Source organism: Phyllobates terribilis, unplaced genomic scaffold, assembly GCF_046119375.1.
Source record: "Phyllobates terribilis strain yellow unplaced genomic scaffold, ASM4611937v1 Scaffold_1__5_contigs__length_1240528914, whole genome shotgun sequence".
NCBI lineage: Eukaryota > Metazoa > Chordata > Amphibia > Anura > Dendrobatidae > Phyllobates > Phyllobates terribilis.
This window is the reverse complement of record NW_027362761.1, coordinates 143875982-143891616: the sequence shown is the minus strand read 5'-3', so window position 1 is coordinate 143891616 and position 15635 is coordinate 143875982. Positions and strand designations below refer to the sequence as shown.

At 43.5% G+C, this 15635-nt stretch overlaps 1 protein-coding gene across 12 annotated transcripts in view; it reads right to left on the bottom strand.

The window, feature by feature from the left end:
• Window positions 1–15635, bottom strand: part of MPDZ (multiple PDZ domain crumbs cell polarity complex component) — a 202584-nt gene that overhangs the window by 140431 nt on the left and 46518 nt on the right. For all 12 annotated transcript variants that reach the window (XM_073668027.1, XM_073668043.1, XM_073668066.1 and 9 more), the window contains exons 11-12: window positions 14048–14237; window positions 8446–8532 (exon numbers count right to left, since the gene is read on the bottom strand). In XM_073668027.1, the coding sequence (XP_073524128.1) occupies window positions 8446–8532; window positions 14048–14237 (277 nt within the window). The remainder of the gene's footprint in view (window positions 1–8445; window positions 8533–14047; window positions 14238–15635) is intronic.

Here is a 15635-nt window from a genome sequence, read left to right as displayed (position 1 = left end):
GGAAGGCTTAAACTAATTTTTGTGAAAAGAAACACAATGTAACCTGTAATTTCCTGTATGAAATACAGAATATTAAATAGCTATGCCCAATAAGCATTTTAACACCTAAGATATGCTTGCATTGCAATCTCTTACCATATAGTAAAATGCTGGTAATAGCAAAAATAAGAAAATAAAACTTGATGTCAAATTATATTTTCATTGACGTGCAAGTGTTACATATTCTAGATTAGGCCATGTTCACATATTCAGTATTTGGTCTGTAAGCCAAAACCAGAAAAGGAACAATCAGAGGAGACGTATAATAGAAACACGTCACCACTTCTGCATTTATCACCCACTCCTGGTTTTGGCTTACAGATACTGATGTAAAACACTGACCAAATACTGAACGTGTGAACATGGCCTAAGATGTATATTCATCTTATAAAAAAAAATAGATGTTTAAAGGGGAACTCCCATAAACAACTTTTATCACCTATCCCCAGCATAAGTGATAGATGTATGATCACATGTTTAGATTATATTTTCTGAAGGAGGAAAAAAAAAGGAGACATTTAAGGCCCCCAACATATTAGCCAAACCCCCGGATAGTAACAGGTTCAGCCAACAGTCTAGTTTAATGTGAATGGGGGCATCCAGGCTGTCACTTGATAAATGTTGGAGGGACAGAAGGATCTGGTGTGTCCAATTTCAGACTATCCTTTTTATCTAACAGGTAAGCTGCCAGTGTTGGCCCTTTAAAAAAAAAAAAAAACACAGCTACCTGCTCCTTTTTAGGCTGTGTGCCCACGATGCGTTTTTTAAGCGTTTCCGCAGTGGCAATTCCGCTGCGGAAACGCATAAAAAACGCTTGGTAGAAGGTCTGCCATGTTCCCCAATGATAATCCGCAAATTTCCGCTGCAGATTATCATTGTAGAAAAATCCGCAGCACTACCAATTATTTTGCGGAAGCGCTGCGTTTGCGCTGCCATTGACTTGCATTGAATCGCATAACATCCGCATCACTAGATATGCACATGTGGAATCCAAGCGTTTCAATGTGCGGATGGTACCTGGGTTTGGAGAAGAGGAGACGTCACATGACTAAATGACGTCATGGCAGGTCCTTTTAGACGACCACGAGCTGCCGGCAAGCCAGGACAGATCGCTATGGACACCGGGGGCCATCAGAAGGTAAGTAGAATATTTATTTTTTTACATTCTCTCGGTCACACTATATAAATCCATGCTGTTTGCATGGATTTATATAGTGTGACCAAGTTGTCAAGCACTTTCCAAGTGATGCTAAAATCGCCTGGAAAGCTCTTGACACCCGCATGCGGAAATGCATGTGAGGAACGCTTCACATCCGCATGTCCCTGGCAGGAAAACGCATGTACAATCCGCATGTACAATCCGCATGTACAATCCGCATGTACAATCCGCATGTACAATCCACATGTACAATCCACATGTACAATCCACATGTACAATCCACTTCCATTTTTTTCTCCCAGGGAGATGCAGAAACGCTCAGGAAAAAATCCAGAGCATTTCTGCATCGTGGGCACATAGCCTTATGGGTCATCGATCAGCTGAACCATTCTTCAGCAATCTAAAGTGTATGGGGGCTTTACTTTCAATGGTGTTGAGAGATAGATAGAGATAGATGTTACACTAAATACCAATATTAAAGTATGGGGGTTGTTCACTGAAGAACAAAATAAAAACTTCTAGTACTTTCCACCCTCTTATTTCCCATACACCAGGAAATGGAATTCCGGGTAAATAAACCAAAACAAAAGTAATCAAATAAATGGTCAATGTGATATTAGGTAACATAAAAATCCAACTATACAAATCTGTAATTGAAAAATAGAAAAAAGATGAAAGAATTTTAAATACATGAAAACATTATATTACCTACTTCAGGTTTGTGGTACTGTGTTTTTTTCAGAACCAGATACATTTCAGGAGTTTCTATCAAATGTTACTTGAACTAATAAGACTTTCCTATTTCTTGATCAATCACCATCTTTTTGTGGAAAAAAAACAAACAGACAGGGCTGTCTGCAGGGATTGATTTTATTACTGTGTGTATATTAATATTATATATATATATACACATATACATTATATATATATACACATATACATACACACACACATATATTATACATATACAGTACAGACCAAAAGTTTGGACATACCTTCTCATTTAAAGATTTTTCTGTATTTTCATAACTATGAAAATTGTACATTCACACTGAAGGCATCAAAACTATGAATTAACACATGTGGAATTATATACTTAACAAAAATGTGTGAAACAACTGAAAATATGTCTTATATTCCTGGTTCTTCAAAGTAGCCACCTTTTGCTTTGATGACTGCTTTGCACACTCTTGGCATTCTGTTGATGAGCTTCAATATATATAAACCCTAGTAGTTTTGAAACAGGGGTGTGAAAGGCGTGAGGCCTGTTCCCGTGTGGGGCACCGTTAGAGTTTGAGGCCTAGTGAAGCCTGGTAAAGCCTGAAAGGCAGAGGCTGGATCCTTATGTGTAAGCGATGCCAGTAGCCTTGGAGGGCAAGAGGCTTGGAAGACAAGAGTCCTGGAAGGCAGAGGCTGGATGTTATGTGTGTAAACATACCAGTAGCCTTTGAAGGTACGTGGGCTGGAGACCCCCATCTGGGAAGCTGTAATGCCACAGCGGTTGCAGAACAAATCTGACTGAACCAGATACGACCCGGCAAAGGTAAAAACACTACTTGATGTGGACATTTATATTGTTACCTTGGTGAAGGCTGTATCTGGAGCCAAGTGGACATATCTGTCACTGGAAAGGCTCTTGGACATATTACACATATAATGTCGGCGAGCCACTGAGATGGACTCGGTTACAAGCAGTTATGAAGTGTAATAAACTGCTGGATTGTGAAATACCGGAAAGTCGTCGCATGTGTGCTTTAATTGACCCGGTGAAGGGAGTGTCCCCCAGCATGATGACTAGCGCTGCCTTACAGAAGGTGAAGAGTTCTTAGAGAGAGAAGAATTATCTCATCATGAGACAGAAATTCGAACTGCACCTGACGAAACAGAGGAATGGAAGCATGTGACCCAGAGAAGCAGGAGGATCGAGAGGCAGTCAGCACCTATACTGCTCAGGAACCAGTGCCATGCTCTCATGCAGGAGAACCATGAAGAAATACAGCAAGATAAGACTTTGCCCACAATGAATAACCTTGTAAGCCCTCAGAATCCTCCTGGATGGAGAAAGAAAAATGTTGTGAAGAAAAAACGGAGAGTCGTGGCCATGGGGGATTCCCTGTTGAGAGGAACAGAGGCCGCTATCTGCAGACCAGACATAACCTCAAGAGAAATGTGCAGTCTTCCAGGAGCAAAAATTAAAGAAGTGTCTGACAGGATATCAAGACTCTTCAGACCTACAGATCACTACCCATTCCTGCTAATACATGTGGGGACAAATGACACCGAAAGAAAGGACCTGGAAACCATATGCAGTGACTTTGAAGACTTAGGCAAGAAAGTGAAAGAATTGGGAGCGCAGGTGGTCTTCTCATCCATCCTCCCAGTGGATGGCCATGGAACAATGAGGTGGAATAAGATTCTACAGGAGAACAACTGGCTACGTCGATGGTGCCGTCAACAAGGATTTGGATTTCTGGATCACGGAATGAATTACCTATATGATGGGACTACTTGCTAGAGATGGGATGCACCTTACGAAGACTGGAAAACATGTATTTGGAAGTCGCCTTGCTACACTCATCAGGAGAGATTTAAACTAGAACAATGTGGGAAGGGAAGCAAAAGGCCAGAAAAAGCCATACAGCTGACAAATACTATTGAGATCTCTGCTACTGGAAGTGGGAAGGAAGAACAAAGACAAAACTATTTAAATAATAAAAATATGGGAGGAAGAGAAACCAATCACAAACTAAAATGTTTTTATACAAATGCACAAAGCATGGGCAACAAACAAGGAGAATTGGAACTACTAATGCAGGAAAAGGAATATGATGTCATTGGAATCACTGAAACTTGGTGGGACGATACACATGATTGGAATAAAAGGCTAAAAGGATACAACTTATTTGCAAACAGACTTGATAAACGAGGAGGAGGTGTCGCTTTGTATGTTAGAAAAGCGTATATCTGCACAGAGATTGAAGCTTCAGAGACTGGGAGTTCTGTGGAAACTGTTTGGGTAAGAATACAAGGAGAGAACAACGGAAAGGACACCATTGTAGGCATTTACTACAGGCCACCTGGGCAAGCTGAAGATATGGATGAACTCTTTATGTATCAAATGACCAAGTTCTCCAAAAAATATGACGTAGTGGTCATGGGAGATTTCAACTATCCAGACATTTGTTGGGAATCTCTCTCAAGTAAAGCTAACAGGTCAAGCAAATTCTTATCCTCTCTTGCTGACAACTTTATCTTCCAAAAGGTAGGAGAGAAAACAAGAGGATCTGCAACTTTGGATCTAATCCTTATAAACAGGGAGGAAATGGTTGAGGAGGTAAAAGTGGCTGGAACCCTAGGAGGCAGCGATCATGCTATTATAGAATTTTGGATAACTAGAGGAGGAAGACATGTGAAGACTCAAACTTCAAGGTTAGATTTCAGAGAGGCAGATTTTAAGCGACTCAGAAAGAGAATAGGAGGGATCCAATGGCTGGATGTCCTTAAGGACAAAAATGCCCAGGAAGGATGGGAAATTTTTAAAAATGAGATTCTCAAAGCACAATCGTTAACAATCCCGAAAAGTAGGAAGAATGGGAAGCATTTAAGGAAACCAGGATGGATGAACACAGAACTTAAACACATGCTAAAAAGAAAGAAAGAAATGTTTATTAAATGGAAAGAGGGAGGCATATCTAAAGAAGATTATAATGCAGTCTGCAGATCCTGCAGGGCACGTATCAGGTTAGCTAAAGCTGACAATGAATTAAGGCTTGCAAGAGATGTCAAAAGCAATAAAAAAGGATTTTTGGGGTATGTCAAAAGTAAAGAAAAGTCAAAGATGCTATAGGATTTTTACAGGATGAAAATGGTGAAATGGTAAGAAAGGATGTTGAGAAGGCTGAACTTTTTAATTCCTATTTTGCATCAGTTTTCTCTCCGAAAGAAAATGTAACATCAACTGATCTTCACTGTCCTATTAAAGGAATAGAAGAATCCAGGTTATCTGTAAACAGAAAGATTGTGAGGGAATATTTAGCTAAAATAAATGAGTTCAAGTCTCCAGGTCCAGATGAATTACACCCCAGAGTACTGAAGGAGATCCTAGAAGAAACTTTAGAACCACTCTCCATAATCTTTGAAAATTCTTGGAGAACAGGAGAAGTCCCAGAAGACTGGAGAAGAGCAAATGCTGTTCCTATCTTCAAAAAGGGGAAGAAGGTGGACCCAGGGAACTATAGGCCGGTGAGTCTGACTTCTATACCAGGAAAGATCTTTGAACAAATTATTAAACAACATGTATGTAAATACCTGGATAAGAATGAAGTGATTAACCAGAGTCAGCATGGGTTTGTAACTAACAAGTCATGTCAGACTAACTTAATTTCCTTCTATGACAGAATCACTGACTGGGTGGATCAGGGAAATGATGTAGATATAGTATATCTTGACTTCAGCAAAGCATTTGACAAAGTATCTCACACCATCCTTACTGAAAAAATGACCAAGTATGGAATGGACAAGGCAACTGTTAGGTGGATTCATAACTGGCTTAGTGATCGGACTCAAAGACTGGTCGTAAATAGCTTCACATCCAGTTGGATGAATGTCTCAAGTGGGGTACCACAGGGCTCTGTCCTGTTCAACATCTTTATCAATGATTTAGATGAAGGAATTGAGGGTAAACTGATTAAATTTGCTGAGGACACAAAGCTAGGAGGGATAGCTAACACTAGAGAAGAGAGAGAGAGGCTTCAAAAAGACCTAAATAAACTGGAGCAGTGGGCAGTAACTAACAGAATGGTTTTTAACAGGGAAAAATGCAAAGTACTACATCTGGGGAATAAAAATGAAAAAAGCATATACAAAATGGGAGGAATAGAGCTAAGCAACAGTACATGTGAAAAAGACTTAGGTATACTAATAGCTCATAGACTGCACATGAGTCAACAGTGTGATGCAGCAGCAAAAAAAGCAAATACAATTCTGGGATGTATTAACAGAAGCATACAGTCTAGATCACGTGAAGTTATTATCGGACTTTATTCCTCTTTGGTCAGACCTCATCTGGAATACTGCGTCCAGTTTTGGGCACCACATTTTAAAAAAGACATCGATAAACTGGAGCAAGCTCAGAGAAGAGCGACCAGAATGGTGACCGGTCTGCAAACCATGTCCTATGAGGAACGGTTACAGGATTTGGGAATGTTTAGCTTGCAAAAAAGAAGACTGAGAGGAGACTTAATAGCTGTCTACAAATATCTCAAGGGCTGTCACATTGTAGAAGGATCATCTTTATTCTCGTTTGCACAAGGAAAGATTAGAAGCAATGGGATGAGACACAGATCAGATATTAGAAAAAACTTTTTGACAGTGAGGGTGATCAATGAGTGGAACAGGCTGCCATGAGAGGTGGTGAGTTCCCCTTCAATGGACGTCTTCAAACAGAGGCTGGACAGACATCTGTCTGAGATGATTTAGTGAATCCTGCTTTGAGCAGGGGGTTGGACCAGATGACCCAGGAGGTCGCCTCCAACTCTACCATTCTATGATTCTATGATTCTATGTCATTGTTGAAGGACCAGCAGGGATTGTTTGAGCTGAAGTAGAGGCAGATTGTATAGGTGACTATGGTTTATTTTAAAACATTTCCTGCACTTAGCCTTTTAAAGATCCTAGACAACCCTTTTGAACTTGTAGCATATATGGGAAGTGGCAAGGGTTTAAAGACCAGGCTAACCACTGCAAATTTATGGTGAGTAGTTGTTAAAGGGGTTACCCGGGGCTTTTTTTTTTTTTTTTTGCTATGGCGCTAAGAACTTACTGGCAGGTAGTTGCTAACTATCTGGCTGCTCTATGCTGCAATGATCTGTTACGGCTCAAGCGGCGATTATCTGGCTTCATTTTACCTCATATCAACAAAGCAGCTCTTTCACTTTTGGACTGCTCTGTCGACAGAGGGTCACTGCAGACAACATGCCGATTGACAGCCAGCTCTCCGCAGTTAGGCAGCGGAGAACCGGCTGTCAATCAAAATGATATCGGCAGTGGTGTCCTGTACACAGAGTAGAGCGGAAGAGAAGAAACTGCTCTGTCAAAAAAATGACAACAGAAACAGGAGCAGTCCATGACGCCTCTGAGCCTGAACAGATCGTCGCAGTGCAGAACAAGCAGGTAGTTAGCAATTACCTGCCGATATGTTCTTAGCCCCATAGCCAAATCACCCCAAAATCCCAGATAACTCCTTTAAAGCACCACTCCAGCATTTGTTTGTTTCCAGCATTGAAGTGGCGCTTAAAATGTAAGCCTCCTGCCACAGGTCATATACTCTTCTTCCAGCGGCTTTATCTTTTACGGACACCGCTTTGGTCCCACGCCGCCATTTTGTGCCCATAACGTCCAACTGGCCGTAAGTTAGAAGTTACATCATAAGAGCTCAATGCAAGTATAAAAGAGCGAGAACGAGGCTCACAGAGATGCAGTGAACAGTGACCTCCGGCGCGCTCCAAGAAACACTGGAGCTGCCGGCAAGTCCATTTTTGCCAGAGACCGAACGGTGCGATGCTGGATGAAGGCGGCAGCAGGTGAGTATGAGACAGGGGAATTACATTTAAAGCACCACTCCAGTGGTGCAATAAAAAGAAAACAGAGAAGTGGTGCTTTAAGTTAGAAAGTCTTCCTACGTCTTCATGATTTCTGACAGAACAACCTACTAATGACAATTTTGGGCAGATGACAGGTGCTTAGAAATATAAAAAAAAAATAGATTTTAGTATCATTTTAACACATTTTAAACATATGTATTTAGTGTAGAAAATCATGGTGTGAATCTCCCCTGAACACCCCAGGACCTGTTTCTTTGTCTCATACAAAGACCATACAGTGCAAATGTAATAGCGTACAATGAATGAAAATGATAGCAATTATTGCCTGAAGTTCTTCTGAAAATAATTTCTCTATAGCTCAGTTCCATACCTTACTCAAACATGACACAAAATGTGATAATACCCATATTGTCATTCTTTACTTTACATCACAAAGAAATAATACCAGCATATGCAATTTTTTGAAATGGCTCCAACTAAAGATGCGGGTCAATTGAACTTTTTAAATATATTCTTGAAATAAGCTAGAACTGTCGGATACCACAGTATAGCTAGAAGAAAGATCTAAGGGACAGCTGGCCAACTCCACCACTGACAGATTGTGGCAGAATGCTTTCCCATGCAGCAGACTATGGAAACCTCTACCTGTTTCTATGCTTTTTCCTTTTGATGCAGGCTGTTTGACAGTTGTACTGATCACTGATGATAGCAGTTGAGTTTTCATAGTACTTTCTGTAAAATAAAGTAAATGGCACACATGAAAGTAATTCACAACATACTATGGCATATAAACTGCAATCACAATAGTCCAAGAAGTCCCCCTGCAGAGGGCTGAACCCTCTAAGAGCAGGGGCAGAGTCCCAGTCCACCAAAGGACAGTGCACAGTCTAGCGCGAGATACCCCCTTTGCAATGGCATAATGCCAATAGCAGCAGAGTTGGGGGTACAGTATGTGCATCCTGGATACAGATACAGGTGAAAGCAATGATGGATCAGGAAACTGTCAGCTCTTTGTTCCATCATTCACTAAATCTGAGCTCCGAGACTCAGTGCAGCAGGCGCAATGATCTCACTACATCGCGCCCGCTGTGCGGAGCTTAAGACCACACACTGCAGAGACCGGAGCAGCAGGAAAACGAGGAGAGCAGAGTAGTTTTCTTTTTAATTTTATTTTACCAATGACTACTTGTGTCGGGATTTACTGTGTGCAGGGGATATACTGAGGGGTCATCATAATGTGTGTAAAGCATACATGTCAATTTCTGGCCGTGGGCATAATCTGGCCAGCAGGGTGGTTAGATTTGGCCCACGACAGCAGAACAGCCATCCCTATGTGGGGCCATTATTCTGTATGGAGGACTTTCTAGGGCACATTATTCTGTATACTGGCTTGCCAGCAACTTTGTCCACATTTTTCAATTTGACCCTCTGTGTTTGAGTGTGACATTCCTGGTGTAAAGGAATGTGGGGCCATCATAAAGTGTGCAGAGCTTTTGGAGCTATCAACTGTAAGTGTAGAACTGTGGGGGCAAGCAAAGGGTCTGTGTTGCCATTATACTGTGTGGGGGCCATTCCACTGTGTACAGGGCTGTATGGGGGCAATTAAACTATATGGGGATCATTATAATGAATGTGAAGATGTGGGGGACTATTTTACTGTGCGGAAGGCTGTGTGGGACTATTATGATGTGGAAAGACAATCATAAAATGTGTCAGGCTGTGTGGAGGCCATTATAAAGTGCGTCAGGCTGTGTGGAGGCCATTATAAAGTGCGTCAGGCTGTGTGGAGGCCATTATAAAGTGCGTCAGGCTGTGTGGAGGCCATTATAAAGTGCGTCAGGCTGTGTGGAGGCCATTATAAAGTGCGACAGGCTGTGTGGAGGCCATTATAAAGTGCGACAGGCTGTGTGGAGGCCATTATAAAGTGCGACAGGCTGTGTGGAGGCCATTATAAAGTGCGACAGGCTGTGTGGAGGCCATTATAAAGTGCGACAGGCTGTGTGGAGGCCATTATAAAGTGCGTCAGGCTGTGTGGAGGCCATTATAAAGTGCGTCAGGCTGTGTGGAGGCCATTATAAAGTGCGTCAGGCTGTGTGGAGGCCATTATAAAGTGCGTCAGGCTGTGTGGAGGCCATTATAAAGTGCGGCAGGCTGTGTGGAGGCCATTATAAAGTGCGGCAGGCTGTGTGGAGGCCATTATAAAGTGCGGCAGGCTGTGTGGAGGCCATTATAAAGTGCGGCAGGCTGTGTGGAGGCCATTATAAAGTGCGTCAGGCTGTGTGGAGGCCATTATAAAATGCGTCAGGCTGTGTGGAGGCCATTATAAAGTGCGTCAGGCTGTGTGGAGGCCATTATAAAGTGCGGCAGGCTGTGTGGAGGCCATTATAAAGTGCGGCAGGCTGTGTGGAGGCCATTATAAAGTGCGGCAGGCTGTGTGGAGGCCATTATAAAGTGCGGCAGGCTGTGTGGAGGCCATTATAAAGTGCGGCAGGCTGTGTGGAGGCCATTATAAAGTGCGGCAGGCTGTGTGGAGGCCATTATAAAGTGCGGCAGGCTGTGTGGAGGCCATTATAAAGTGCGGCAGGCTGTGTGGAGGCCATTATAAAGTGCGGCAGGCTGTGTGGAGGCCATTATAAAGTGCGGCAGGCTGTGTGGAGGCCATTATAAAGTGCGGCAGGCTGTGTGGAGGCCATTATAAAGTGCGGCAGGCTGTGTGGAGGCCATTATAAAGTGCGGCAGGCTGTGTGGAGGCCATTATAAAGTGCGGCAGGCTGTGTGGAGGCCATTATAAAGTGCGGCAGGCTGTGTGGAGGCCATTATAAAGTGCGGCAGGCTGTGTGGAGGCCATTATAAAGTGCGGCAGGCTGTGTGGAGGCCATTATAAAGTGCGGCAGGCTGTGTGGAGGCCATTATAAAGTGCGGCAGGCTGTGTGGAGGCCATTATAAAGTGCGGCAGGCTGTGTGGAGGCCATTATAAAGTGCGGCAGGCTGTGTGGAGGCCATTATAAAGTGCGGCAGGCTGTGTGGAGGCCATTATAAAGTGCGGCAGGCTGTGTGGAGGCCATTATAAAGTGCGGCAGGCTGTGTGGAGGCCATTATAAAGTGCGGCAGGCTGTGTGGAGGCCATTATAAAGTGCGGCAGGCTGTGTGGAGGCCATTATAAAGTGCGGCAGGCTGTGTGGAGGCCATTATAAAGTGCGGCAGGCTGTGTGGAGGCCATTATAAAGTGCGGCAGGCTGTGTGGAGGCCATTATAAAGTGCGGCAGGCTGTGTGGAGGCCATTATAAAGTGCGGCAGGCTGTGTGGAGGCCATTATAAAGTGCGGCAGGCTGTGTGGAGGCCATTATAAAGTGCGGCAGGCTGTGTGGAGGCCATTATAAAGTGCGGCAGGCTGTGTGGAGGCCATTATAAAGTGCGGCAGGCTGTGTGGAGGCCATTATAAAGTGCGGCAGGCTGTGTGGAGGCCATTATAAAGTGCGGCAGGCTGTGTGGAGGCCATTATAAAGTGCGGCAGGCTGTGTGGAGGCCATTATAAAGTGCGGCAGGCTGTGTGGAGGCCATTATAAAGTGCGGCAGGCTGTGTGGAGGCCATTATAAAGTGCGGCAGGCTGTGTGGAGGCCATTATAAAGTGCGGCAGGCTGTGTGGAGGCCATTATAAAGTGCGGCAGGCTGTGTGGAGGCCATTATAAAGTGCGGCAGGCTGTGTGGAGGCCATTATAAAGTGCGGCAGGCTGTGTGGAGGCCATTATAAAGTGCGGCAGGCTGTGTGGAGGCCATTATAAAGTGCGGCAGGCTGTGTGGAGGCCATTATAAAGTGCGGCAGGCTGTGTGGAGGCCATTATAAAGTGCGGCAGGCTGTGTGGAGGCCATTATAAAGTGCGGCAGGCTGTGTGGAGGCCATTATAAAGTGCGGCAGGCTGTGTGGAGGCCATTATAAAGTGCGGCAGGCTGTGTGGAGGCCATTATAAAGTGCGGCAGGCTGTGTGGAGGCCATTATAAAGTGCGGCAGGCTGTGTGGAGGCCATTATAAAGTGCGGCAGGCTGTGTGGAGGCCATTATAAAGTGCGGCAGGCTGTGTGGAGGCCATTATAAAGTGCGGCAGGCTGTGTGGAGGCCATTATAAAGTGCGGCAGGCTGTGTGGAGGCCATTATAAAGTGCGGCAGGCTGTGTGGAGGCCATTATAAAGTGCGGCAGGCTGTGTGGAGGCCATTATAAAGTGCGGCAGGCTGTGTGGAGGCCATTATAAAGTGCGGCAGGCTGTGTGGAGGCCATTATAAAGTGCGGCAGGCTGTGTGGAGGCCATTATAAAGTGCGGCAGGCTGTGTGGAGGCCATTATAAAGTGCGGCAGGCTGTGTGGAGGCCATTATAAAGTGCGGCAGGCTGTGTGGAGGCCATTATAAAGTGCGGCAGGCTGTGTGGAGGCCATTATAAAGTGCGGCAGGCTGTGTGGAGGCCATTATAAAGTGCGGCAGGCTGTGTGGAGGCCATTATAAAGTGCGGCAGGCTGTGTGGAGGCCATTATAAAGTGCGGCAGGCTGTGTGGAGGCCATTATAAAGTGCGGCAGGCTGTGTGGAGGCCATTATAAAGTGCGGCAGGCTGTGTGGAGGCCATTATAAAGTGCGGCAGGCTGTGTGGAGGCCATTATAAAGTGCGGCAGGCTGTGTGGAGGCCATTATAAAGTGCGGCAGGCTGTGTGGAGGCCATTATAAAGTGCGGCAGGCTGTGTGGAGGCCATTATAAAGTGCACATATCCGTTGATGGAGCACATGTAAGGGCTGGTATATTTTCAGAACTGAAGTGATTTTTTGACCAATACCATTTTGGGGTACATAAGATATTTTAATTACCTCACATTATTGGGGGGAGATTACGGCAACAAAAACACACCAATTCCAGCTTTGCCATTTATTTTTCTCTTTTGGCATTCACTTTATGGAATTATTTTTTAGATTTTATTAGTTCAAGCAATTATGCACATGGCAATACCAAATATGCTAATTTTGTATTTCTTTTCAGCAATTTGTTGTTTATGTTTGAGGAAAAGTTGGCGATTTAGCTTTCATATTATGGGGAGTTTTTTTTTCTTTACTTTTTTAAAAAAAAATTTAAAGTTTTTTTTTTTACATTTTTAATTAGTCCCTTTAGGAGATTTCAACCTGCAATCGCTTAATCACCTCTGTCTCTAGCAGCGTATTGTGAAATTGATGATCTATGTAGTCCAGCCACTGACTGAGCTTCATAAGCGCTCTCACATGGAAGCCATGGGGACCTTCAGAAAGGCCCGAGATGCAACGGTGACTGATCGCCACCTTACAGTCATGACATGCGGAGTGACAATCAGAAGTAATGGCCGCCATGTTGAAAGCCTGTTAAGTGCCACCATCATGTTTGACATCGACATTTAGAGGTTAAACTGCGAGCAGAGCTAGTTCCAATCATATAAGTTACTGTTGGGGCTGGCTTTATAACATAGCCAACACCCGCGCACCATAGTGTGGAGCCCAAGCTATACACCAATAGTGTAAGCCGCGGCTAAGGTGTTAACGTTCTCCTGGACTTTGCAACTAAAGCTTGCTAAGATATGCACTCAATAGAGAGCGCATGAATCGATTTGTAGCACCAGGTCCCTTGACCACATCGGTAATCTGTAGTCGCTGCATCGGAGCTCTGAGAAAAGCCTCCTATCATGGAAGAACCATGGATGTCATTGGGTAAGAGCGGGCTCAGCGGGCTCCCATCCAGCAACCATAGATTACCTACGTGACCGATGGAAGAGGTGTTGCAAATCGATTTGCACTTTTTTTGGAAGCGTTTTTATAACCTGAGAACATCTCAAAAACTGGCAATATAGTCTCTCCTGCTCATCTACATCAGGTATGACTGGTAACGTGGACACAGCACAGCTTGCACATAATTCTGAATAATAACATAAGTATGCATTAACGCTTTGTATGAAAGTAATATAAGAAAGCACAATATACCTAGCTGACAGACACTAACATTATAATAAATGCTACATGATAATTGTCCTTGGAAAACCCAAAAGAGTGAGTAAAATCAGATACAAGAATGATCAGATGAGTTGGCACTTAGATTTCTCAGAAAAATGTATAAGAAGACAACAGATAACAAAAAAATGTAACACATTGACATATAACCATAACTCAAAGACTTGTCCAAATGTCACTGACCATTCAGATATCATCCAGACATCTTGAGAAATCATTGATCTAAAGATTTTACCTGGGTCATCCTCTACATTTTCTAGAGCCACAGTTTGCTCGGCTGATCTGCCACATTCTTCAGTTTGTGCTGGGACAACATCTTGCTTGTGTCCCCTCCTAACCAGAGTTAGATGGACGGTCTGCCCTGTGTGACGCAGAACTTCCACAGCTTGCTGGTTGGTGAAGCCCTGCAGATTGGTTCCATCAACCTAGACATGATGAAAAACCCTTTTAGTTGCAGTTATTTTATTATAGATGGATGTACAGAACAGATTGATGTCCAGATTTTCATTTTTAAATAATCTTTGTTCTTTTATAAAACAAACAACACACCCTCTTAAGAATATATTCCACCATCTGCTTTACTCTATATGGAACATAAAGAGAAGGAGTCACTGACTAATACATCATAGAAAAAAAATAAACTACCTTCACACACTGTCGATTGGTAAAAAAAAATATTACTTAAGGTAAAGCATTATTATATAACTATTATAAAATAGTCAAATATTTGAAAAAATGTTTGTTGATTATTTTTTCCATTTTCCAATACAGGGGGTGAAATAGATATTGAGCAATTTTCTAAGTAAATATATTTCTAAAAGTGCTAGCAACATGAAATTCTCACCAGATGTTGGTAACAACCCATCCAATCCACACAGGCAAAGAAATCCAACCATAGATGTCCATAAATTAAGTTCTGTGTAATAATGAGAACTGACACAGGGAAAAAGTATTCAATACATGAAGAAAGAGTTGCAAAAAGCCATGGAAAGGCATGACACCAGCTGAAATCTATCAGTAATTAGAAAGCAATCCTACCACTTTGTGAAAAGTACACTGCTCAAAATAATAAAGGGAAGACTGAGGGTATGTGCACACGCTGCAGAAATGCTCCGGATTTTTTCCTGAGCGTTTCTGCATCTCTCTGGCAGCAAAAAACGCATGCGGATTGTGCATGCGGATTGTACATGCGGTTTCCTGCCAGGGACATGCGGAAATGAAGCGGTCTTCACTTTCATTTCCGCATGAGGGTTGACAAGCGTTTCCCAAGCGATTTTAGCATCACTTGGAAAGTGCTTGTCAACTTCACACCATATAAATCCATGCAACCGGCATGGATTTATATAGTGTGTGAATGTCAAAAAATAAAAAATAAATATATACTTTACCCTCTGATGGCCCCCAGTGTCCTTCTTCGCTCGGTCCCGGCTACCGGCAGTGAAGACTGAAGGACCTGCAGACGTCAGCGTCACGTGACCCGTCACATGACTCTGACGTCAGCGAAGGTCCTTCTTCATTCAACCGCGAAGTGCCGGGAACCAAGCAGGAGCGCTGCGCCTGCCGTCAGAAGGTGAGTATATATATATTTTTTATTTTATTTATTTATTTTTTTTTTTAATGGTACCTGGGTCTGGATGAGAGTCCTCTCCTCCACACCCGGGTACCATCCGCACATTAGACCGCATGAAAAGCGCATCAACATATACAGTGATGCGGATTCCATGCGGTCTAATGCAAGTCAATGGCGCCAAAAAAGCAGCGTTTCCGCAAAATTAATTGACATGCTGCGGATTTTTGAGCGCAGCGTTTACGCTGCGGAAAAA